The following is a 27,424-nucleotide window of genomic DNA, read 5'->3' as shown; positions in this document are numbered from 1 at the left end:
TTATTACCCTTTTTTAACATGAATAGGTACAAGTAAGGCTGATATTTTAATTCTCACTTTTGGGGTAAAAATGATGTAGGAGCCTTCCAACTAGGAAGGTGAGTACCTCCTGTCCTTTTACAATTTGTTGGCTTTGTGAAATCAAGAGAAACTGTAGGAAGGAAGAGAGGATCGTCATGGAAAAGCAAGTCTAAAACTGAACAGAAATTTGTAATTCATTGGGCTCACAAGTTCTTTTTCCAGAACAAAGCAAAAGTTGTGACAGAGAGATGAGCTTTCTGCTTGTTCTACTCTCATTTAGTCTCTCAAATTTCAATTAACTAATCTAGACAAAGAAAATATTCTCTTAAAAAATACAGGTTTCAGAGTAGCAGCCGTGTTAGTCTGTATTCGAAAAAAGAAAAGGAGTACTTGTGGCACCTTAGAGACTAACAAATTTATCTGAGCATAAGCTTTCATATGAAGTGAGCTGTAGCTCACGAAAGCTTATACTCAAATAAATTTGTTAGTCTCTAAGGTGCCACAAGTACTCCTTTTTAAAAAAAAATACAGAAATTTCTACAGTCAAAAGTTGATTTATCGTCTCAACATATCCATTTGGGTGAATCAAGTAGTATTAATATATTTAAGCAAGCATTGTGAGACTATATAAAATTTAATAATGAAAGAAGTATTAATCAGTTTTGTGCATGAGAATAGGCAGTCATTTTTTTGGTGTGGTGAGGGAATTTTTTTGTTGTTGACCATGCTTGTTTCCCCAGATTGGATTTAATTGTTTTTAAGGTAGTATTTTCACACTCATCTTACAAAAAATGTACAGGAAAGAGATGGTAGTGCAGTCATCCTAAAATTCTAGATGTGAAGGGCTGATGACCTGTTTCTTGTCCTACCTATGGATTTTATTTTTCTTGAGTACTCCCCACAAGAACTTTTGTAGGATATTTCAGTGGTCAATCAGAAGCAACCAAATTAAAAGCAATCATGACTTTGTATTTGCCAGAAAAGATTCCAGTGAGCTTTTACATATGAGTGAAGCTTTGAGCAAACAAATATTACTATATTTACAATTGTTTCACTTAGCTTTTCTCCGTTGTACTTGCTTTGCTGCTCTGTTGTACTGGAAATTAACAGGATATGTAGAGTGTATAAAATCAATAAAAAATGACACGTAAATCTTGTTCTGTAAGAAGGTGTAGTCATAGCAGAAACACATCTGTGGAAGCATAACTGGCAAGAATCCCATAGCTATGATTCTGGCCAATAGTAGGATGGACTGTGTACACCCCTGCCAAGAGACATGGCACTCCCTAGTGGCCTCCACAGCTCCTTTCTAATAAAGTATATAAAACAAAATTGTATTGATAGAAGAAAAATTCTACATTCTTCAATTGCAGAATATTTAACACCTTAGCTTCAGGCTCTCCCAAAAGAAAAAAAATAATCTCCACAATATGCGGTATTGTTATACCAAATAAAATAAAAACCAGCAGGATCTTATTGAAGGGGAAAAGGCAAAATGCCACATTTATTGTGAATACAGAAAGAATCATAGTAAGCAGTTAGTTATAGCTATAACATTCCATTCAATTTCATACTTATTCACACATTCATTCATACACACACACACACACAGGTTCTGCAAGGTTGTTATCATAGTTACCAGCCTTAGAGTTGCTCATGCCAAGCCACTGGCCAGGTGGCCTGGACATGAGGAGGGAGCAGGGCCTTGTCAGATGCTCATCTGATGCTCCTGGAAGTTGGTTTGCAGAATCAGACCCCAAAGTTCTCACTTTCTAGAGTCCATTTTTATAGGAATTTCTTCCTATGCCAGTCTGTGGGAATTGCTTCATCATGCTGTTGCTGAATCAATCAGCAGATAGCACATTCCTGACGGCTCCATGCTGCCAGATGTTATTTTGTTCTTTGGTTCTCCCATCCTCGAGGCTGTTGGGTGGATTCCAGTCTGCCCTCCGGGGGTCCTCTGGTTATTTCCACTTGACGCCTTCTTCAGCCGATGGACACTGGATTCTTAGGCTGGCACCTCCCTGATCATTCAGTTATTATCCACACCAAACATCCATCCACATACATCCTCTATCTCTATTTTAATCACAATTGTTAACAAAGCGAGATGAATACAACAAAAGGGCGGGGAGTCTCTGGGTGCTGTTTCTGTTGTTACAGAGTATTGCTTTGAGTCTCTCTCTGTGTGAGTAGTTGTTGTTACAAAGAATTACTTTGAGAACAGACTCTATCTTAGAATGTACTAACACAATTAGCAGCTTGCAAGTTTCACACATAGAGGGAGAGAAACAGTACCAAAAACCAAGAGACCTCTTAATTAGTAATACCCTGGAATTTAAACTATGGGGAATCAAACTCATTTGTGATTTTAATACAGAACTTCTTTAATATGATCCAACAGTATGAGGTAATAGGTTTCCTGAAATGAGAACATGGAAGTTATAAAACAAGAACTTTTACATGGAGCTTGAGATGCCTGTACTTCTTGTGTCCATACCAACAACTCTGCCAGGCATTCTGGGATGGGATCTATAATTAGGGTGACCAGATAGCAACTATGAAAAAACGGAACAGGGGGTGGGGGTAATAGGCACCTATATAAGAAAAAGTCCCCAAAATAGGACTGTCCCTATAAAAATGGGACATCTGGTCACCCTATCTATAACTCATCTGGCTGGGCTTGTGCAACCTATATTGATTTCTTCCCAGACCATACATGAAGCCAAAAGCGTTGCAGCAGCACCAGTTCAGTCAGTTTTATCTTCATCTTGCAATGCAGTGCCTCATATATGACAATTATCCAGAAGCTCTTGCTCGGAGCAAGAGCACTAGGCATCTTCAGTGGTTTCTTCTCTCGGTTAAATTGTAGACATAGTTCTAGTGACTGCCCTGAAAATCTCCTGAGTGGGAACTGAGCGGACACTGGCTACCGGAAGGTAACATCCTGAGGCTAAACTTGCCTTAACATGGTGAGCTATGTTACTGCAACTGTGAACAGAATGACTGGAAGAGCTTGGTGTATACATACATCTGTGATGTGGATGAGCAGGTATGATAGAAACAAACAAACTATGAGGGAGAAATGAATGACCCAGTGAGTGGAGCCTTGTAGTTTTCAGGCCCACATCTACACTAGAGCTAAAAAGTATGTCCCTTGAACTTGTCTTCAACACAGAACTCACCCTAAAGGAATTTTTTCCTGAAGTAACACGTGGTTTACTTCTGTTCATGCTGGCCAGGGTAACCGGCTGGATGGGGTCTTCTGTTGACCCAGCCTATTGGCGGGTTCTGGAAACCGGCAAGGAGATGTCTCCTGGTGACTCCGCGGCAGGTTCAGCTCATCAGGTGGATATAAGGGGGTGGAAGGGAGCCCTCTGCTCACAGGGATCTGTGGCCCGAGGTTGAGCAGCACTAAGGGAGAAACCCTCACAACAGACAGGCCTGAGGAGGAGGAGCTGCCGCCCCGCAGCGCCCCTGGAGTCTCCCGGGCGCGCAGCCGGCCCCTTCCCAACGTCTCAGGGCGGGGCTGCTCCTCTTGCAATCCCTCCCCCGCTCGCAGGGATCGCGCCCCCGCGTCTCGCTCCAACACCCCGTCCTCATGAGCGGTCAGACCAGCCCGGACTCCACGCAGGCAGGGGGAAAGTGGGAGCTCAGACATCACCCATAGACGGCGCGACCCTACGGCTGCGCATGCGCGTTCGGGATTGGGAGAGTCGTAGGGAGTCCGGCTGCCTGTCGTTGAGCCGCTTCAGGGTCACGTGCTGAGTCTGGAGAGCCGGGGCCGCTGTTGCGTTTCGCGCGGCAGTGAACGTGAGTGGGGGGAGAGAGGGCTCGGGGCTGTTCCCGGATGTGACCCTTCGCCCGTTGAGTCCCGACTCTCTCCCGCTGCGCGCGGACTCCCGCCTTCCCCCGGCACCCTGAGAGGAGGCCTGCTGCTTCCTGGATCCCAGTAGGGCAGCCCCCTCCCCCGCGGGAACTCGGGGCCGTTGCCGGGGGACTGGCCGCCGCTTACGGCCATCTCTTGGCCCAGAATACCCCCTTCTCAGTGCCAGCCAGTACTGGCAGCAGGGCGGGTGTCTGCCGTGCTCTCCTGGCGCAACCTGTGGCCGGAGGGGCTAGGCCAGGCTCCGCGCTTGGTGCTGTGGGGCGACCAAGTTCTGCTGTGACCCAGGTAATCGGGGGCTGACCGCAGCCAGCCGAGCCTGCTCCCTCTGCACTCGGGGGCCCCCCTGAAGCTTTCGCTCCCAGTTCTGCGAGCTGCCACAGGGCCTGGCAATAGCTACGCGCCTGGCACCTCCTCCCAACCCAGCACGCCAGACGGAGATAACGAGCTGGCTTTCGGCGTGGGGGAGGGAGACAGCTATGGGCAATCCTCATCTAAAGGGGTATTCACCCACAAAAGCTTATGCTCCAATACGTCTGTTAGTCTATAAGGTGCCACAGGACTCTTTGCCACTCCTCCAGTTATAAGCACTTGAAAATAGGCTTCTAATAAAAGCTCTTCTGAAATCATTATCCTGCTGCAAGCCTAATTATGGCAGTGTAGCACTGATGTTTTAAGTCTATGTTGATGGCTTTGGAATTACAGGTAGCCTGGTGCCCTGGAATTATGCATGTCACATCTGGTGGAAGTGTAGGCAGTCTGCATAGCAAAGATAAAACTCTTCATTTATATAGCGCTTTACTGTTTCAAACGCATTGGTGATAAGTATAAGAATGTACGAACGGTCATAATGGGTCAGACCACAGGTCCAGCTTGCCCAGTATCCTGTCTTCCGACAGTGGCCAATGCCAGGCGCCCCAGAAGGAATGAACAGAACAGGTAATCATCAAGTGATCCATTCCCTGTCGTTCAGTCCCAGCTTCTGGCAAACAGAGGCTTGGGACACCATCCCTGTTCATCCTGGCTAATAGCCATTGTTCGATCTATGCTCCATGAACTTACCTAGTTCTTGTTTGAGCCCTGTTATTGTCTTGACCTTCACATCATCATCTAGCAAGAAGTTCCACAGGTCAAGCGTTGTGTGAAAAATACTTTTTGTTTGTTTTAAATCTGCTGCCTATTAATTTCATTTGGTGACCCCTAGTTCTTGTGTTATGAGGAGTAAATAACACTTCGTTATTTACGTTCTTCACACCACTCATGATTGTATTTTATTCCTTTTATTTATTTTATTTTATTTCTCCATTTTACTAATAGGGAAACTCAGGAAGAGAGATTGTAATTTGTACAAGACTGTTTAGCAAGTCAGTGGCGGACATGAAACAAGAAAGCAGGAGACTTTTATGTGTGGGCCTTCAAATACTAAATATTTTACCAAAATTTGGTACAGAAACTGGCCCTTGAGTTTTAGGTCCTTGTTGTGTGATGGGATTCATCAGTTTGCGTGGCTACTAAATTGCTGTTCACAGTGGGTTCTACCTCAGTGAAGTACAAGAATGTTTACAAATTATTTAAACATTTTAGCTGGAAGTTTTTTTATACTACATTTTTACATCACAAGTTATGACAGATGTCTCATTCTTAAAATGTAATTAATATTTTTAACAGGCTGTCTAATAGCATTGAAGGGGAAAAAAAAGAAACAAGAACTAGATAAAATGCCATATAGCATTTCTTATTTCTTCTGTTTCATGCATATAGCTCATTAATGTAGTTCATATGTTTTTAAAATGTTTTTAATATGAGTCAAGTTTACCTTCCCTAGTTGTAGATAAGTGCTGAGATACTTTTATACTGAAACAACTGTACACACATTAGGGTTACACTTTTTTAACTGTCTTGGTATTACAGTAACTCCTCACTTAAAGTCGTCTCTGTTAAAGTTGTTTCATTGTTATGTTGCTGATAAATTAGAGAACGTGCTCGTTTAAAGTTGCGCAATGCTCCCTTATAACCTTGTTTGGTAGCCGCCTGCTTTGTCCACTGCTTGCAGAAAGAGCAGCCCATTGGAGCTAGCTGGTGGGGGCTTGGAACCAGGGTGGACCGGCAGCCCCCCATCAGCTTCCCTGCTCCCCAAAGTTCCCTGTGCAGCAGCTGCCCAGCCGGCTATCAGTTGCTGAGCAGTTCAGCTGTACCTCCCCCCACTGCCATGTGCTGCTTCTGCCGTCTGCCTTGGAGCTGCTCCCGGCAGCCTCCTGCTTGCTGTGCAGGGGTTGGGGGAGAAGGGGGGTGCTAATGTCAGTGTGTACTCCCCCCTGCTCCTGCCCCCCGCTTGCTCCATCTACATAGAGCGGGGCGGGGGGGGAACGACAGGGCTCAGGACGGAGGGCAGCAAGGGCTGTCTCAAGTTGCTGATCTACTTAAAAAGACAATGTACTTAGAGTGGAGTCAGCATACTTAAAGGGGCTTTGCGCATCTCTGTCTCTCTCACTCACACGCTCACACACTCTCACACACACACACGGTGTGTATGTGTCTCTCTCTGTCTGCCATGCTCCCTCCATTTGTGCTACCTTGTAGAGTGTGAGGCTACATTAACAACAATGTGTTAACCCTTGAGGGCTCAGCTGTTCTAGTTCATCATTTAGCAATAAGGCATTCCCTGGGAAATGTCCCACCCTCTGACTTCACGACTTCTACCAAGCTTCACAATCATCATTGCTGTGTACAGTATTAAATTGTTTGTTTAAAACTTATACTCTGTGTGTGTGTATATGTGTGTGTGTATATATATATATTTTTTTTTTCCACCAGACAAAAGGCTATATATATATTTCCCTAGAGCCTAACCCCCCCATTTACATTAATTCTTATGGGGAAATTGGATTCGCTTAACATCGTTTTGCTTAAAGTCGCATTTTTCAGGAACATAACTACAACGTTAAGCAAGGAGTTACTGTAGTTGCAAAGTGGTACGATTTTTGTGTGTAGACAAGTTGTAAAAGGGCTGACCAAAACTGGATACAGCCCTAAAAGGTGGTGTCTGAGGGCTTATCAACATACAAAAGGTATACTACTGTACTATACAGTCCCCCAGTATAGATGCGGTTATATTGATATAAATGAATTTATACAGATATAGTTTATTCTGTTTTTTATATGCAAATAAGATATACTGGTATAAGCACATTTATACTAATATAACTCTGTCCACTCTAGTGGGATGGTAGCACTCTAACTCTACCCAGTATGTTTGTAGACATGCTCCTGTCTAAACCTTTGGAAAGTGGCCATTAATCATTGTTATGGGTTTTCTCTTTCTCAGTGGACCATCTCTTGGGAAGTGGATACTGAAACTATTTATCAAACTCTGTTGTGCTACTTTGTCTTCAGAAAATTTGGGAAAACTGGACAGGGGATTAATATTCTCATCCCAGGATTAAGTTGTCTGTCTTTCTACACGTATGTAGACATGGCATCTAACTGATTCTAAAACTTCAGGGAATGTTCAGGGCATCGATGGCCAGAACCCAGCTGATTTGAGGGGGCAGTGAGAAAACCAAAAGTGAAGGAGACATAGAGCTCCTGATTAGTCACAGTTTCAGGCACGTCTTCAATTGTCTATAGATCAAACAACTGTTTGATGGACCTGATTACTGCGTCAAGCATAATAATACTCCATCTCATCTCTACTCATTCTTCCAATAGAATGTAACATGTTATGTTATAGCTATGTAGGTAAAACTTTAAGTGTAGAACTGGTCTAAGGGTTTGTCTACACTAGAAATGATACACCGGGACAGCTGCAGTGTAGACACTACAACAATGGAAGGGGTTCTCTCATTGTAGTAAATCCACCTCCCCCAGGATAGTAGCTAGTTGACAGAAGGATTCCATGATGTAGGTTGACTTAACTATGTCTTTCAGAGCTGTGAATTTTTCACATGCCTGAGGGGTGTAACTGGGTTGTCCTAACGTAGACCAGCCCCATATGTGTCTGTGGAGAGCCAAAGAAAGGTTATCTAGAGAGCAAGTGATTCTGGCAGTCTGACCAAAAAGTGGTCAGAGAGGAGATATTACTTTAAAGAGATGCAAGCTATTCACTTTTCTTGTTTTTCTGTGTAAGCCCCGGTGTAGGGCTGACAGCTTGGCCTGTCAGCGTGGGGCAGCGGGGGCCTCCAGCTGTGAGCTCAATGTGGGGCTGTCAATGTAGGGCAGCGATGGGGGGGGGGGGGGGGCCCTCGAGCTGTGAGCCCTGGGGCAGAGCAGTCAGCGCAGGGAGGGAGGGGGTGTGTGTGTCTAGCTGACAGCCAACAGACGGTGTAAATAATGCAGTGTCTGTGCTGACACTGCATCACCCTAACTACATTGACTGAAGAGCTATGTCTTTTGTGGAGGTGGAGTTATTAAGTCGATGTAGCGAGTGACTTAAATCGGTAGGAGCTACATTATAGTATAGATGCTTACAGAGTTAGGTCAAAGTAAGCTGCCTTACATCGACCTAACTCTGTAGTGTGGACCATGCCTATGACTGAATCATGTTGACGTAGTCATTTGAGAAAGCTTATGTTGGCTGTGTGTATGTTGTGTACCTGTTCTGTGGATTAATGAGACATCGTTTGCTAAGGCAGGTAACTTTCATAACCACTAAATAGATTTTAAATCATTGGTCAGATATGGATGCGGTGAATTTAAGTATAGGATATCAAAGTTAAGGGATAAAAATTTGTGTTTTTAAAATTGGAGATGCTCTCCCGCTGACAGATACCGCCGCTCATTAGGGGTGGTTTAATTATGTCAGCAGGAGAGAGCTCTCCTGATGGCATAGAGTGGCTACAGGAGAGACCTTACAGCTGCAGCGGTGCAGCTGTGCCGTTGTAAAGTCTGCAGTGTAGACATGGCCTTATTTTTTCAAAGTGTATTCTGTTTGCTATTTTAAAATATTCTAGGACAATGAAACTGGACTTGTATGTTTCAGATACTTTGCAGAAGCAAGTTTAAAATAAACTACTGTGAAAATGTTCTAAAATATAATTACAAAATTTCCATTACATTTTATAAGATATATTATTTATCATTATTATTCAATTTTTTTAAATTAAACCTAAATTTTGGGCCAAAGCTATTTGAAAAGAGTCTTTGTTGTGTGTACTATATTGTATTCATTTTGTGTTGGCATTCCTGCCTGTCTTGTTTCTTGTGAACAAGATAGTAGCGGCTGTATTGTAAGTGTGTGTTTTTAGAAACATATTCCTTAAATATCTTTTCATAACAAATTAAAAACTTTGTTTCTTCAGTTAACAAAGCTTCGTATTGCTTTACAAATGAAAAATCATTAAATCCTTTAAAGAGCCATTTGATTAACCAGAAGTCACTCTGTGTAAATTAATTACAACTATAACGATGTCACAGCCTTGTCTTTTGTTATTAACCACGGAATTGACTGCCGGTTCCAGTAAGCTGTGAAATTTATAGCTAGTGGCTTGGTCTTCTGTTTACATTCAAATTAAGCATACACATTGAATACAGACATGGAATTCACCCTATTTCAAATTTTTGAGCTTCTTTTCATGCTGGTTCAGTTTTCTCTACTTGCATTCTCATTTCTAATTCATTAGTGGATGATTTTCCAGGTATTGAAGGTAATGTTAAAGGAAGTGGCCTAACTTATTACTTTGGCCTCTTTACACTTAACATTTAGGCCAAGGTGTGAAAAATCCACATCCCTGACCTATGTAGCTATGCTGACCTAACCCCCAGTGTAGACACAGCTAGGTTGATGGAAGAATATTTCCGTTCACCTAGCTACTGTCATTCAGGAAGATGGTGTTCCTACTGCGACAGGAAAACCCCTTCCATTTGTGTAGGCTGCATTTGTGTTATGGGATTATACTGCCATAGCCATCGTTGTATTGTATCGTTCCTGTAGAGTAGACATACTCTTTGAAACACATGCTTGGTTTTATACTGCAGATTTAGCATCCTAGATGATTAGATCTTCCTGATAAATCAGGATAAATCATCCAGAGTAGTATTTGCCTCATTGGACCACCAGCCTTTTCTTTCATAGAATTTCTGCTTCTATTCTGCTTCATTGTTAAGGTAGATACAACTCTAATACTTTACAAAGGTTGTTTGTTCATTGATTTTATTACAAATAGTTATTTCACGTGTTCTAACTAGGAATTCTCATTACAAATCAACTTTGGCTCTAGGCTGCTCTTACTGCAGTACCCTTAGCTTTTTGAGAGAAGATTGAAGACAGCTCTTCCAAGGTTCAAGTTCTCGCACCCCCATAATTACTGAAGCAGTTTCAAAGCCTCAAATATGGCTGCACTGTCTACAACACCTGGTCACAACACCTAACCTGGGGAATGGTAAGGGGAAAGGATGCTCCACCAATGTCTTATTTCTCTATTTATTTGTAGAATGTAGACCCAAGGCAAGAGTTGAGTTTTTGCCTCCTTAAAAATGTATTTCACTTAAGCAGAGTCCCAGTCCTTGTTGTTAGACATTTGTAGCTCAGCCCTTTCTCCAGAAACTGGGGTTTTGATGTGGTGTGTCATCTACTCTGCTGCTTTAGGGAAAGTCAGTAACATAGCAGGAACAGAATTAATTCGTAGTTGTTATCTATAAAAATATTTTAAGGAATGTTACTAACAGGCAATTTAATAAGGGTAATCTGTTAATCACAGTATAATATCCTATGGCTGCCAAACAATTTTTCTGAAGCAGAAGGGGTTCTATTCAAATTAAAAATAAATCCTTAAATGCTTTTCTCTGAATTAGTGCAAAACAAACAAACAAAAACAAATTCTTGGAATGTTTAGTTCATACATTTATCTTGAGTAGGTGACAAAAAATGCAGACTCGTGGCAGTCTAGGTTAAAGACAAACATCCAGTTCAAGCCTATTCTGAAAATGTGTACATTTTGGAGGCGGTGGCATGTTTTGGAAATCGTTGGAGAAAAAGAATAAGTCCTCTATTGTTTCAAGTCTCATTAGCTTTTTCATAAACACAGTAGAGGCTGAAGGAAGAATGTTTCAGACAGTTGAAAGCACTATGTGTTTTAAATGAATTGCATTCCAAAAGGCTCTCTAGAAACTGTTTGCTATCTTCCTTGTGTGTTTCACTTATGGGGCCAAATATAAAGCTTCTTGGATGACATATTTTTGAGGATACATTACCATTACTATTATTTATTCACATTATAATAGCGTTCAGAGGTCCCAGTAAGATTTGGGACCTGTTGTAGTTAGGGATGTAAATATCGTTTAAAAAGTTAACCAGTTAAACAACTAAAAGATAAAAAGGAAAAATTTCTGAATCATAGAATATCAGGGTTGGAAGGGACCTCAGGAGGTCATCTAGTCCAACCCCCTGCTCAAAGCAGGACCGATCCCCAACTAAATCATCCCAGCCAGGGCTTTGTCAAGCCTGACCTTAAAAATTTCAAAGGAAGGAGATTCCACCACCTCCCTAGGTAACGCATTCCAGTGTTTCACCACCCTCCTAGTGAAAAAGTTTTTCCTCATATCTAATCTAAACCTCCCTCACTGCAACTTGAGACCATTACTCCTTGTTCTGTCATCTGCTACCACTGAGAACAGTCTAGAGCCATCCTCTTTGGAACCCCCTTTCAGGTAGTTGAAAGCAGCTCATTCTTCTCTTCTCTTCTCTTCTCTTCTCTTCTCTTCTCTTCTCTTCTCTTCTCTTCCGCAGATTAAACAATCCCAGTTCCCTCAGCCTCTCCTCATAAATCATGTGTTCCAGTCCCCTAATCATTTTTGTGGCCCTCGACTGGACGTTTTCCAATTTTTCCACATCCTTCTTGTAGTGTGGGGCCCAAAACTAGACACAGTACTCCAGATGAGGCCTCACCAGTGTCGAATAGAGGGGAATGATCACGTCCCTCGATCTGCTGGCAATGCCCCTACTTATACATCCCAAAATGCCATTGATCTTCTGGGCAACAATGGCACACTGTTGACTCGTATCCAGCTTCTCGTCCACTGTAACTCCTAGGTCCTTTTCTGCAGAACTGCTGCCTAGCCATTCGGTCCCTAGTCTGTAGCGGTGCATGGGATTCTTCCGTCCTAAGTGCAGGACTCTGCACTTGTCCTTGTTGAACTTCATCAGATTTCTTTTGGCCCAATCCTATAATTTGTCTAGGTCCCTCTGTATCCTATCCCTACCCTCCAGCGTATCTACCTCTCCTCCCAGTTTAGTGTCATCTGCAAACTTGCTGAGGGTGCAATCCACACCATGCTCCAGATCATTAATGAAGATATTGAACAAAACCAGCCCCAGGACCGACCCTTGGGGCACTCCACTTGATACCAGCTGCCAACTAGACATGGAGCCATTGATCACTATCCATTGAGCCCGACAATCTAGCCAGCTTTCTATCCATCTTGTAGTCCATTCATCCAGCCCATACTTCTTTAACTTGCTGGCAAGAATACTGTGGGAGACCGTGTCAAAAGCTTTGCTAAAGTCAAGGAACAACACATCCACCGCTTTCCCCTCATCCACAGAGCCAGTTATCTCGTCATAGAAGGCAATTAGATTAGTCAGGCATGACTTGTCCTTGGTGAATCCATGCTGACTGTTCCTGATCACTTTCCTCTCCTCTAAGTGCTTCAGAATTGATTCCTTGAGGACCTGCTCCATGATTTTTCCAGGGACTGAGGTGAGGCTGACTGGCCTGTAGTTCCCCGGATCCTCCTTCTTCCCTTTCTTAAAGATGGGCACTACATGAGCCTTTTTCCAGTCGTCTGGGACCTCCCCCTATCGTCATGAGTTTTCAAAGATAATGGCCAATGGCTCTGCAATCACATCCGCCAACTCCTGTAGCCCTCCCGGTTGCAGCGCATCCGGCCCCATGGACTTGTGCACGTCCAGCTTTTCTAAATAGTCCTGAACCACTTCTTTCTCCACAGAGGGCTGGTCACCTCCTCCCCATGCTGTGCTGTCCAGTGCAGCAGTCTGGGAGCTGACCTTGTTCGTGAAGACAGAGGCAAAAAAAGCACTGAGTACATTAGCTTTTTCCACATCCTCAGTCACTAGGTTGCCTCCCTCATCCCACACTTTCAAGGACCTTACAGTGATTATTATAGTAAGGACCTTGGATTAATATAATTATCAGAAGTGATGAAAGGCAGAGGAACCAAGGATGAATAAAGTAGGCAAAATGGAATGCTGTGGTAAAGAGGAAAATTTATTGAGAATTCAGGTAATTTAATCAATTGCTGTTCTGTATTTATTTCTTTGTTTTGTTATGAACAAGCAAGAATGATGAAATTGACATTAGGGATGTGAAGTCAGATGAAAGAAGTGTGTTTTGAAGGAGGAGGGGAAGGATCTTTGACACAAAGAAAGGCACCTGTCCCAGACGTAAAGGGCTGATGTAAAAAAGGTATAGAATTAGAATGAGAGGAAGATTCAAAGGGAACATACCTTGAAAGGAGTAAACAGAGTGTAAGAGATGTGGCGGAAAGAGAAATAACCATTTTATTGCAATACAATGCTTCCAAGTATTGCCCCAATTAATGCAAGCCCCCTAGGCACATGCTTAAGTGCTGTACTGAGTAGGGATGCTTTTCCGAATTGGGGCCTAAATGAGTTGCTGTTTTGTAGGTGCTGAAATGAAGGGAATGATTATTCTGCATCCTTTTCTCTGCAATAGCTGGGAAATCTTTGTTCTCAGCCAGAGATATTGCTGTGAAAGTGAGCACTCCTGTGTCTTGTGTATTTTCAGGGGGAAAGAAAAATTCTTTGGAAACGAAGGCACTGTCACAGGGTAGCTGGTCCCTGTGAGTAGACCAGGCCCAGTTCCCCTGTGTCAGAGCAGGTGAGCCCAGTTCAGCCAATTAAGGGGGTAGGACTACACCTGTGGCTATAAAGGCCTGTTGGAGGGCGGGAAGATAAAGAGTGATTGGAGCAGGATATGCCTGGGGAGAGGAACTACAGAGGAGCGGAGCTAACTATAGGGGTGAGTCTCTGGAATAAGGGGCTAGGTGCTAATGGGGACAGCCCTGGGGCCGGTGTTCCAGAAGGAGAATGAGACCTGGCTGTGCCCGGGAAGCTACAAGAAGCAGGATTACCGGAGACCCCTGGGAGGGCAGGCCGTGAAATCCTAGGACAAAAGATCCGTGGAGGAACTGTTTTTGTCTGTGCTTATGTTTGGACAAATAAACCTACTTAAAAGTGTCTGGGTATGGCAATAAGTGCTTATTAATCTGTGAAGAAGTCATGCTGTGCCACATATGGTTAGGCATGGAAGAGCTTGATTTTTATTTTTTTCTAATTTTGATTATTTTTATTTTTACAGTTATAGGAAGTTAAGGGGGATGTATGGTTAGGGCAGTGCTGTCAGCGGGGCTGCAGGGGGCTCCCTGCATGTCAAAGGAGCTCGAGATACGGGCACAAGATATAATAGGGGAGGCTGCAGTTGCCCAGCCCAGTGGAGCTGAGACCCCTGGCCATGACTGCAAGGAGGCAGACTATCACCGCAGGTGTGCTAACTGTTACCAGTTGTGGTGGGTGGGTGGTGTGTATGTGTGGGTTTTGTGTGTGTGTGTGAGTTGTATGTCAGCTGAAATGTACATTTACTGACAGTTATTAATTAAAATAGAATTCAGACAAGCCTATATATGGTGGAGAATGTGTGCACTTTGATCCGCCCTGATATAGGGGGAGAGTGAGGTGGCTCTTTGGTGTCCAGTGAAGGAGTCAGAAAAACAGAGGCAGGGTGCTGCTGCATGACCTTTGGCCATGAGGAGGCACTTAGGTGGTAACCACCATTTCACATGCACTATCAAGGTGTTTTACTTTGTCGTATACTAACCAGTGCCAAATATTTTTTGTGTTACTTACTTTTTATACTCTCTTTTTCGTAATTTAAATGTGAGGCTCATGAGTGAATTTTGAACCTTAAAGTAATGCTGTTTCTTGTTGTCATATTTTGGGTTACTCTCTTAGAGTTCTATAAGGAATTTCTTAGAATTCTATGGTATGCTTTTTATTTTTGATCCAGGGATTTCTTCTGTTTTTGTAAGAATTCTTATTTTAATTTTTGGGAAACCAAACATGTTCAGAAATAAACAATGTATTTCATTTAAATTGATGGGGAGAAATAGAATAGTATGTATAAAACTATCAGTCTGTTAGTCTATTTTTTTTCGATAAATTTGATAAGGGATACAAAATAAGGGATACAATAATGTACAGGACAATTTCATACCAATACATTATTTTAAATTTGTTTTTTAAATATAAGTAGTGAAATACATTGTTTTGATACTATACACATGCTACATACATTTTAATGAAATGTAACTATACTGTATGAGAAATATATTGTAATTATAAAAGACAATTTTCTTTCTAGTTTTAGGATCTTGAGTTAAGCAGAAACAACAACTTTTGCACTATTGCATTAACTGGAGCATTCTTACTGAAAATTCTGATGTATTTCTTTGTATATTGCTATTGGGGGAGCTGGTTGCAATTGCTATATTTAGGCTACCCCCCACTTTTCTTCATAAAAGTTTTTTGTTACTGTTTTGTTGAAAAATTCTAACACCTCTGTTATTTACAACAGGTCTTTGAAATTCAACAGGAAGACAGCCCTGTAGAGCCAGATAAGAGCCCCCCCCCCCCCCCCCCCCCCAATTTTGTTCAGGTTTAGTTGAATTATGAACTTTTAAAAATTGCCCTTTTCCTTTCTGTTGCTTGTATTATCAACAAAATTTTGGCAGCATGCAAAAATAACTAAACATTCTAAAGAGCCGTGCCCACTCTCCCACCAAAAAATCAGCATAACCAGCACACACTGCATTGGGACTCCCTCTGTCAGCTCCACCCCCTAGACCAAGCAGATGGCCCAATGGCTCCCTCCCCACCCTCTGGGGACACTATGTGGGGCAGGGGCTCTCCTCAAACAGCCCCCAAACCGAGCATATAGTTTCAATAGCCATTCACCCTCTGAAATAATAGCCTTCTCTTGTTGAAACCTAATTAGTTATTGGTGTAACAAAAGAAGTAGAAGTCTCTTGCTGCAGTGCTGATGCATGGTAGAGGTGGTGATTGTTACAATTACACATAATATAATTTGTTTTTCCTTTTTTTAACACCATAGCCCCGGGAAATTATCTACAACAATACTGTGTTAAAAGAATATTAAGATTGCAAATGCCAGAATTTAGGTTGACCATGGAACCTTAATTTGGCTCTCTTGTGCATATGTGTTATGGTATGTAGTAGAACCTCAGAGTTATGAACTGACCAGTCAACCGCACCCCTCATTTGGACCGGAAGTACACAATCAAGCAGCAGTGACTAAATAAATAAATAAATAAATAAAAAAGCAAATACAGTACAGTACTGTGTTAAACATAAACTACTAAAAAATAAAGGGAAAGCAGCATTTTTCTTCTGCATGGTAAAGTTTCAAAGCTGTTTTAAGTCAGTGTTCAGTTGTAAACTTTTGAAAGAACAACGATAATGTTCAGAGTTACGAACGTTTCAGAGTTACGAACAACCTCCATTCCCGAGGTGTTTGTAACTCTGAGGTTCTACTGTAGTTTTAATTACCTGATCACATCCTGTATTTTCCACATGCCCCCTATGTTCAGGGCGCAAGGTGGACGGTGTTCAGGGAATGAATTAGGGTTGAGTAGTGAATAAGGCCAAAAATATAACTGGGTTCAAAAAAGAACTAGGTAAGTTCATGAAGGATAGGTCCATCCATGTCTGTTAGCCAAAATGATCAGGGACATAATCCTATGCTCTGGCTGTGTCTAAGTCTTTGACCGCTAGAAACTGGGACTGGATGACAGGAGATGGATCACTTGATAGTTGCCCTGTACTGTTCATTCCTTCTGAAGCATCTGTCACAGAATACAGGGCTAGATGGACTATTGGTCTGATCCAGTGTGGCCATTCTCCTGTTCATATAATTTCTAAGCAGCAGTATTTATGCTACTATTTTCACGGGAGGTCAGGTCAGATCTTCTTTGAGACCTACTTCAGAGCTAGAAAAACTTGAAAACTTAGGCATCCTGCAGGCCGTGAAGAATTCAAGGAAAAAATAACTGATGTGCTGAAGCATATGCAGATTCTGAGCTTGTATTTTAATACCATTTACTTACATGTGGGTGAAGGAGTATCACGTTGTCTCTTCTGAACATTCAGGGTGCTGCTTGCAAAATACATCTTTGTTAATTTTGGGGATTGTTTACATGGGAACGTTCAGGAAAGTTAAGGTGAATCAGCCAAAGATGTGAAGTCAGTGTGCAAATATGTTAATCCCCTCCTCCTCATGCTTTCGTTCAGTAATAAAGTAGCTTTAGATTGCTGTAACTAAGCATGTCTGCCATAGTGTAGTGTAGACCATTGTTTCTCAACCAGCGGTTCAGGGCCCTCTGGGGGAGCTGCGAGCAGGTTTCAGGGGGTCTGCCAAACAGGGCCAATGTTAGATTTGCTGGGGCCCAGGAAAGAAAGCCGAAGCTTCACCACATGGCGCTGAAGCCCGGGGGCCCTGAGCCCCACCACCCAGGGCTGAAGCTTGAGCAATGCAGCTTCACAGTGATCCGGGTGGCATTGAGCCCCAGGCAGTTGCCCTGCTTGCTACCTCCTAACGCTGGCCCTGGCTTTTATATGCAGAAAATCAGTTACTGTGGCAGAGGTGTGCTTTGGAGTTTTTATAGCATGGGGGGGACCTCAGAAAGAAAAAAGTTGAGAATCCATGGTGTACATGCTTTCTACATCGACGGAAGGGGGTTTTCCCCTGATGTAGGAAAGGCCTCTCCCCGAGCTGCAGTAGCTAGGTCAGTGGAAAAATTTAAATCAGGGTTTAGGTCAGCTTAACTGTATTGCTCAGGGTGTGAATTTTTCAATTTTTTATCAGATGAAAGGAAAACCAGTTCTTTTTCTCTTATTTTTCAGCTTGTTTATATTATGCATTTGGTAATACTTTGAATATAGTCAGTTTCACTGCTTTGTTGAAGTGCAAGCCCCTTTTCAGGCTCTGCAAAAGAGGGTGTTTGACAGCTTTGGTGTTGCAGCTGGAAACAAAACCAAAATGGGTAGCAAGTAGGATTGTGCAAAGAGAGAAAGGGAAGGAGAAACAAGCTCGAGGATGTTCCAGTGATAAGGTTTGAGCCTGCTCAGAGCGCATTCTAAACATCAACAGGGGAGCAGAAAAATACTCTGACTTTTAAAAAAGATTTTAAATATATCCAGTTGACAGTATCTCTTATGTTAGATACATTTCTGTAAATATACAGTTTTTATTATATTTCTACTCTTTGTTCTGAGTCTGGCTTATGACAGGGCTAAACTACTTTAGCTGAAAGATATATGGCTCTGTAGGGCATAGGTGGGTAGACGAGCCTCATTCTTATGACATTGGCAGTTGGTCTGGTGCCATTTAGAACATTGTATTTCAGTTTCTTCTGAACTGCACCAGCTTAGGTAGGTTACACTTCTCCAACTCCATTGTGGAGTTCAGCTTTAGTATGTATTGTGCTTCTGTATCCTTTAACGTTTTCTTTTTCCTTTAGTTCCCTGATGTCCTGGAGTGGCTCCTTGCTAATGGTTTCCTTTATCGGTTTTAGCTGTGTCATTGAAATTGTGTTTGAGCTCACCTTCTTCAAAAGGGTGTACCAACAGGTTTTCGGTTGCCACAGTTTTTGCAGAATGAGACTCACCAGAATGAAAGACTCCACTAGTATGCTGGTCGAAAGATTGGAGCATCTTGCTAGCTCTATGTAATTCAACTCATGAATTTTGAAAACTTTCAATTAAAATTGCTACAGTTTCTGAATCCTTAGAAGGTACAGTGCCAAAAGTGAAATGCCTGCAAGCTGCATGGAAACTTTTTTTAAAGATATCATAATAGAGGCTCAACTTTAATGTATACCCCAAATTAAAAAACACAGGAAGAGAACCAAAAAAGTGCCACCATGGCTAAACAACAAAGTAAAAGAAGTACTGAGAGACAAAAAGGCATTGTTTAAAAAGTGGAAATTAAATCCTAGTGAGGAAAATAGAAAGGAGCATAAACTCTGGCAAATGAAGTGTAAAAATATAATTAGGAAGGCCAAAAAAGAATTTGAATAACATTTAGCCAAAGACTCAAAAAGTAATAGCAAAAAATTCTTAAGTACATCAGAAGCAGGAAACCAGCTAAACAACCAGTGGGGCCACTGGACGATTGAGGTGCTAAAGGAGCACTCAAGGACAATAAGGCCATTGCGGAGAAATTAAATGAATTCTTTGCATCAGTCTTCACGGCTGAGGATTTGAGAGAAATTCCCAAACCTAAGCCATTCTTTTTAGGTGACAAATCTGAGGAACTATCCCAGATTGAGGTGGTGTTAGAGGAGGTTTTGGAACAAATTGACAAGCTAACCAGTAATAAGTCACCAGGACCAGATGACATTCACTCAAGAGTTCTGAAGGAACTCAAATGTGAAAAATATCAGAACTATTAACTGTAGTTTGTATCCTATCATTTAAATCCACTTCTGTACCAAATGACATGAGAATAGCTAATGTGACGCCAATTTTTAAAAAGGGCTCCAGAGGTGATCCCGGCAATTATAGGCTGGTAAGTCTGACTTCAGTACCAGGCAAACAGGTTGAAACTATACTAAAGAACAAAATTGTCGGACACATAGATTAAAATAATTTTTTGGGGAAGAGTCAGTATGTTTTTTGTAAAGGGAAATCATGTCTCACCAATCTACTAGAATGAGGGGATCAACAAGCATGTGGACAAGGGGGATCCAGTGGCTATAGTGTACTCAGATATTCAGAAAGTCTTTGACAACGTCCCTCACCAAAGGCTCTGAAGCAAAGTAAGCGGTCATGGGATAAGAGGGAAGGTCCTCTCATGAATTGGTAACTGGTTAAAAGATAGGAAACAAAGGGTAGGAACAAAAGGTCAGTTTTCAGAATGGAGAGAAGTAAATAGTGGTGTCCCCATGGATCTGTACTGGGCCCAGTCTTATTCAACATATTCGTAAATAAACTGGAAAAAGGGGTGAGATGGCAAAATTTTCAGATGATACAAAACTACTCAAGATAGTTAAATCCCAGGTAGACTGCGAAGAGCTACAAAAGGATCTCTCAAAACTGTGTGACTTGGCAACAAAAGAGCAGATCAAATTAAACGTTGATAAATGCAAAGTAATGCACATTGGAAAACATAATCCCAACTATATGTATAAAATGATGGGATCTAAATTGGCTGTTATCGCTCAAGAAAGAGATCTTGGAGTCGTTGTCTGAAAACATCCATTCAATGTGCAGTGGCAGTCAAAAAAGCGACCAGAACGTTTGGAATCATTAAGAAAGGGATAGATAAGAGGACAGAAAATATCATATTGCCTCTGTATAAATCTATGGTACTGTGTGCAGATGTAGCCTCCCCATCTCAAAAAAAGATGTATTGGAAAAGGTTCAGAAAAGGGCAACAAAAATTATTAGGGGTATGGAACAGCTTCCATATGAGGAGAGATTAATAAGACTGGGACTTTTCATCTTGGAAAAGAGATGACCAAGGGGGGATATGGTTGAGGTCTATAAAATGAATACTGTTGTGGAGAAAGTAATAAGGAAGTGTCATTTGCTCCTTGTCATAATGCAAGAACTAGGGGTCACCAAATGAAATTAATAGGCAGCAGGTTTAAAACAAACAAAAGGAAGTATTTCTTCACACAACACACAGTCAACCTGTGGGACTCCTTGTCAAAGGAAGTTGTGAAGGCCAAGACTATAACAGGATTAAAAAAAGAACTAGATAAATTCATGGGGGATAGATCCATCAATGGTGTCCCTAACCTCTATTTGCGAGAAGCGGGGAATGGGCGACAGGAGATGGATCACTCGATGATTACCTGTTGTGTTCATTCCCTCTGGGACACCTGGCATTGGCAACTGTCGGAAGACAGGATACTGGGCTAGATAGACCTTTGGTCTTACCAGTATGGCTGTTCTTATATTATGTTCTTGGAGAAATTACTGTAAAGATCTGTGAGGGACATGCTCTGTAATAAATTACGAGTAGTATGTATTGACCTGATAATTGAGTGTGTTAACTGTATGAATATATTGGTTTACTTTAAGGGGAACTGTAAGGAGAACAAGCAGGAAGGGAAGAAGAATGGCTCAAGATAAGCCACTTCTCAGCTAACACTTAATTACATTTAGGACACTTTGCCCAAACTATTAACTCGTAAGATTCTAACTCCTTACTCCAGCCAATTTACAAAACTGGTTTTGATGATCTGGACCATGGTCTGGGAACCTGAAGATCAAAAGAAATATAGTAGTTTTAAAAAGGTACTCTGTCTCAAAAGGGGTTGACTGTTCAGAGAGGAGTTCAACAGGAACTAGACTGACACACAGGCACCCCTTAGGGATGTCTGAAGAAGTCAGGGCTGCCTGGGTTACCACTGGGGATAGTAAGACTTTAGGTAAGAGTGTTTATATATCGTGGTGTTTTGAAAGCCTTTTATGTCTTCTGCCTACTGTTAAAGTAAACAATATTTTGGGTTTAAAAAGACTGTTTGGTCACTATATCCACCACTAGTCACAGATTCCCACAGAGAAAAATTCCAGGTGCTGAAACCCGTCAGACCTCCTGGATAAGCTCAATTGATACATAGGGTACTGCAGCCCATAGCCTAGTCTAAAAGTAGAATCGCAGAGTTCCACCTCCGGAGAGGTAAAGGTACAAGGCATAACACCTGAGGGAAGTGCACTCAGAGACACCAGAAAGGGGACAGAGGAGCAGGTGCATGTGTTACTGTGACATTATTGATCTGGGTCTTCGTGGACATTTTGCCAGCATAAGTAAGGGTACTTCTCTGTCCTGAATGACATTGTCAGGGGAATAATGCAGACACTTCAAATTTCTCATGAACTTAACTGAAGTCTTGTTCATAGACTATATTTGAAGTAATTAGTTTGCAATTAAGTCAAATTATTGATGATTGCATCTAGTACAGGCTACAGGCAAGCTCAGGTCACATCTCAGATAACTCTATTAAATGAGCCATTGTGATGCCTCAAGTAACTAACTAATCCCTATAATTTTTCTGCAGCTGTTTTGCATGCAATGGTTCTGTTGGTTTCAGTGACTCAGTAGTAGAGGGAGATTGGGCCTGTGTCAAAAGTTCTCATTGGTTTATTGATTACTTGGCTCAGCTACAACTGTTTAAAGATTTTTTTTTTTTATAATTTTTTTTTCACTGCATGCTAGCTAGAGCATCAGTGCTTGAGAGACTCTCCATAGTGCTGCTACCTCAGTCCCACTGCACACTTAGGCAGCACTGCCAGGGGAACTTAAGCAGAAATACAGGGGGAGCCCGTAAAGCATATGGACGTTGGGACCCAGGGACTGGGTTCTCCCTGTGTCTCTTTCATGTAATGACGCTAACACAGCCATTTAATCTAAACCAATAAGTCAATTGCAAAACAAGGGCCTGGTTCACCCAATACACTTTGATTGCTTTAAGCTTCTTTTGTGATGTAAACCCAGCTTAACTGTCTGGTAGAATCTGCCTGCTGTAGTGTACCAGTGAATCTGCCTGTAAAAGTTAAACTTTTTTTTTTTATTAAGGTTCATACTACATATCTTCAGATTGTTAGAAATTAGTGAATGGTTTCTTTCTCTTTGGGTTTCTTGTATTGTGTTCATGTATGATGTTTTAATAATTTAAAACTATTCAGTAAATCCCAGGCAAAAATATATGCAAAGGTGAGAGTATGTATTAGTAACTTACGTGTTTTAAAAAAAAAAGTAAAACTGTACTTCTCTCTAGGCCTAAGTGTTATATACCCAGGAAATTCAAAGTTGAGATTGCATTTAAGAGAAATCCAAACATATTGAGATAAGAAATGGATGGTTAAAAAACTGAAACAGCTTTAACTCTTCCATTTAGTGATTCCATGAGGGGGAAAACGTTTAATATGTATTGTAAAATGTCTAATCTAGAACCACAAACACTAAAATGCTTTAATGATAATACTGTGGTTATTGCGTGAGGTCACTACATCATGAATCCAAATATGTAGAGAGCAGAGAGGGAGCCATAAACTCTCAAATGACCTCAGATAACTTCTTTGAAAATAAAAATATTATATTTAAAACAGGGCTTATCTCTGGCAATTCCAAGAATATTAGCGAATGCTGGGTCCCATTAGGAAGCTGGAATTCTTCCCCATTGCAATGGTTTATAAGGCTCGCAATTCTAATAATGCAGAGCTGTGAAATACAGACTTAAGCTAAACCAAAATAAGCCACTGCTACTTTTATATCATATATAAATATTCATTTTTTTTTAAATAATGGTTTTTATCTGGAAAACGTCTTGAGTATTGTTATGTTGAGATAAGAACTTTGGAAAGCCTGGAAATGATTTCATGGTGTAATTTTGAAAGATAAGGTTGGCTGTGATGAATTTGATCTTTGTTCCTGGTTCTGTAGATTAATACATATACTGGGTGAAATTCTGTGCCGCATCTCTTAGCGGTGCTGTACAGAACACACGCCCCAGGACATGGGGGAAAATGATGACTTTAAACCATACACGTGCCCTCTTGATTCTGGGGTGCCCCCCGGTGTAATTTAGAAAGCCGTGAGGAGTTGTCAGAATTGTAACAGCCCGTCCCCACCTGCCTATAGGCAGCTCTGCTTTCCAGAGTCTCTGCAGCGCTACACGTACACCAGGACTTACAACAGTCCTCAAAGGACAGCCTGTGACTGTCTTCCTCAGTTTCCCGTGCTTGAAGAATTCTCCTCCTTCTTTGCCCCCAGCCACACCCAGGGCTCTTGGAGCTTTTTACATTTCTTAAATCATTTTACTTGATGGGGAAGAGAGGGAGCAAGAATCTCTCCCATTGAGTATACTTATGTGGAATTTTTATTTCTAGTTTGTACTACTGTTCTTTTATGCTCATTTCAGGGGTGAAAGTAAGCCAGTATGGCATACCAGTAAAAAGTGGCCGCCGGTACCGGCCCATACGCAGCTGACGACATTAAAGCGCTGCTGTGGCAAAGGACCCTGCTTAAAGCGCTGCCGCAGCAGTGCTTTAACATCGTTGCCCCTTCTACTCCCCCAGGCCGCCGACGGGGCCGGGGAGGAGCAGCTGCCCTGGGGCCGGTGTTTTAAAAGGGCCCAGGGCTGCGGCTAGAGCCCTGGGCCCTTTAAATCGCTGCTGGAGCCCCCAGGTGCTGCGGGCCAGGCAGTGCAGCTGGGCAGGCTGGGGGACACTGAGCCCCACCCCTTCCGTCCGAGGCCCTGCCCCTTCCAGGGGCTGAGTTGGCCACCATACCAGTAAGTGTTGAATGTTACTTTCACCCCGGCTCATTTCTGCTATAGCTTAAAGAAGTATGTATTTTCACCACTCTACAAGGTTTTTCCAAGAACTACATTAATAGTCTCAGTTTTTAAAGTAAGTTCTTATGTGGAACCACTTAACTATATGAGCAGATTTTTTTTATATTGCAACCTGACATAGTCATTTAGGTTTCAGAGTAACAGCCGTGTTAGTCTGTATTCGCAAAAACAAAAGGAGTACTTGTGGCACCTTAGAGACTAACCAATTTATTTGAGTGAGCTGTAGCTCACGAAAGCTTATGCTCAAATAAATTGGTTAGTCTCTAAGGTGCCACAAGTACTCCTTTTCTTTATAGTCATTTAGATTACCATTCTTAGTGTTTCTTGAATATCTGTAAAATTTAGAAAGAAAGATAGTGAGAGGATTTCAGATAGAATGAGACTCAAATACTGTGATTGCCTCTAGGGCCGTGGAAAACTAAAAATGGAATACCAGAATGTTGAGACCATAGAGAGGAACTTTCCAACTCCTTCATGACAGTTTGGGGTCACAAGTTAGTTGTGAGTAGATCAGGGTGGAGGTGGAAACATGGCTAGCACATTCATGAACAGCATAGATCAACTACAGCCCTACATAGGGATGTGATATGCAAAGTGTAGCTGTTCTCGCAGGTTCCTTTCTCTTTTTCATGCCTTTATGAATCTACTGTGCAAAGTCCTTTAACTCAGACCTTACACAAGGATGCAGAACATCATCCTGTATTTATGGTCAACTTGTGTGCTTGAACTTCGTTAAAGTAAATTGTATTTTTGTCTTTAACTGTGCTGTGTGTTTCTGTTACAATTGAGAAAATTCTGCAGAATATTCCGTGTATTTTTAGAAAACATCCAGTGAGCTTGAAAATGCCCCTTGTGTGTTTGATTAGTTATTGATAAAATAATTGTATGTCAGTTAATATAGATCTATTTTTCTTTCAGAATTTCCTAAACCTGTGTATTTCTGGATTCCAACAATAGACTGGAAATTGGAACAATCCTATAATTTCCCAGAATAAGAAGTGATTATGCAGCGAAGACAGAGAGGAGTAGATGTTGGACTAATCTTGCTACTTTCTCAAGTATTTCAATTTGGGCTTGAAAACATTCCACCTGTAACACTTGGGACCCTAGCACTGAACGTTTTTCTTTTTTTGAAGCCTCTGAAACCACTGCTGAAAGTGTGTATCAGTGTAGACCAAAGTTATTACCAGAAAGACTGGCAACGTTTGCTGCTTGCGCCAGTTCACCATGCAGATGATTGGCATTTATATTTTAACATGGTCTCCTTGCTTTGGAAGGGGATAAAGTTGGAACATAAGCTTGGAAGCATATTGTTTGGGTATATAATTGCAGTATTTTCAGTGCTGATTGGCATTGTGTACATGGTGTTGGAATTTGCACTTGCAGAACTTCTGAGTGACCCTTCATACAAAATGAATTGTGCCGTAGGCTTTTCAGGTAAGGCATTCAGGAGGTACAGGTTAATTTAGTGAAGTGCACATTTATAGATTCTGTATAGTAAAATTTTATAATATAGAAAATGGAAATATTTTCTCTGATGAACATGGATTAGAACAGGTAATATCCATCAATACTGCTTTGAGTGCTTGTTCATACATATGTATATCTTTCACTCTTGGTGCGTGTGTGCCCATGCACTTGAATTTAGATTTTCTGGGTGGAGGCATGAGGACTCACAGAACAGAGGTCCAGCCTCAACGTACACTGCTGGCCAAAAGACTCCAAACTTGAATGCGTGTAGTACATGCACACCAAGAGTGGGATATGTATGGCCAACATGTTTTGTCGAATTACAGTTATTGTAAAGTGAATAGTTTTCTTTTTCTATTATATATTTAAGTTTACAGTTTCTGCACAATCAAAGTCAGCAGCAAATACTGAAAAATGTTTTTGTTACGAATACTTGTAATCTTAAGATTGCTGCTCTTGTGCTTTCAGCACAGGGCAGACAGAGAACGCCACTAGCTTTTAGATTATTAGTCCTCAAAGATACTGGCTGTGGAGGAAAAACTCCACTCTCTTTATTCAAAAAGCCAGTTTCTCATTTATCTCTAGAACCCTTCCTACTTATTTTCTAACCAAAGGTTCACTTTCTGTCCTCTGATGCTGCTCAGATTTTTCTACCAGCCCTGGCTATTTAACATTCTGCAGTATCTTTGTCTAATCAGACCCAGTCATTTATTTTGGCTTTTGACCAGTTTCATTTCTCAGCGCTGAGCATACTTGGCCCCAAGTTCAGGGATTCCTCAAAACACCCTAGATGTTATCAGCCATTTTTGTTTGTTTTGCAGTTGAGTTTTTCACATCATCTGAAGTCAACTATTTCTTTCTTGGTGTGACTTTTATTGTTTTTAGGAGTATTATTTGCTTTGAAAGTCCTTAACAATCATCATCACCCAGGAGGGACCAGCAACATCATGGGAATTCATGTATCCAGAAGATATGCTTGTTGGCTGGAGCTTGTGGCCATTCATTTATGTTCCCCAGGGTAAGTTAATTAAATCAGTCTCAGGTCTCACATAATTTTTTGGATCCATTTAGGTATATATACATTGTGACATATGAGCAATGACATCTGGTACCCAAAATAAATAGGGGAGTTGCAGGTAGCAATCTGCATCTCTCTCCTCCACGCCTTGTAGGTTGATCGTGCTTGTCAAAGAGGAAAAAATGGGACACCTTGCTCATGGGGGTTACTGAGAAGTGTTTTGGTTGGGAAAAAGAAGGGACTACCCTTCCTTTTCCTACTCACTTATCCTGTTAGAATGAAAAACTGGGATATATTGCATGAAAAGGCTTGGCAGGCAAAAACAAATATTTATCCATCTGTCACTTTTTTACTGTTCATTCCTAGTGCCAGTCCCCTCTTCTCTCCCATCTATCTCTTTATCCCATTTTTTCCCAAACCCTACACCAATTAAACCACAACCTCACTGGCCACATGACTCTATTCTACCCTATGATCAATCCTCCCAACCCATCCTATCCCTCTTTTGGTTTAGAATCTTCCTCTTCTTCCTTTTCTACAAGTTTCTAGAAAATTGGTTATATATCAACAGTGTTAGGGCATAGAATATTTTATAACTTCTTAACCATAATGGA

General features: G+C 41.6%; 1 protein-coding gene across 11 annotated transcripts in view; it reads left to right on the top strand.

Moving 5' to 3' along the window:
• The first annotated feature begins 3,344 nt into the window (after nt 1–3,344).
• Nucleotides 3,345–27,424, top strand: part of RHBDD1 (rhomboid domain containing 1) — an 89,877-nt gene continuing 65,797 nt past the window's right edge. For 2 of the 11 annotated variants that reach the window (XR_003563636.3, XM_043521947.1), the window contains exons 1-3: nt 3,348–3,834; nt 25,241–25,759; nt 26,678–26,810. Coding sequence is in view for 10 of the 11 variants with exons in the window: in XM_043521947.1 (XP_043377882.1) it covers nt 25,327–25,759; nt 26,678–26,810 (566 nt within the window). In the remaining variant the exon portion in view is untranslated. Of the gene's footprint in view, nt 3,835–3,866; nt 4,196–4,612; nt 4,847–9,880; nt 10,010–10,113; nt 10,285–25,240; nt 25,760–26,677; nt 26,811–27,424 lie in introns of those variants that run through there. The other 9 variants (XM_043521943.1, XM_043521948.1, XM_027817351.3 and 6 more) reach the window with 9 other exon arrangements.

This window comes from Chelonia mydas, chromosome 9 (assembly GCF_015237465.2).
Source record: "Chelonia mydas isolate rCheMyd1 chromosome 9, rCheMyd1.pri.v2, whole genome shotgun sequence".
Taxonomy (NCBI): domain Eukaryota; kingdom Metazoa; phylum Chordata; order Testudines; family Cheloniidae; genus Chelonia; species Chelonia mydas.
This window is presented reverse-complemented; position numbering and strand designations above follow the sequence as displayed.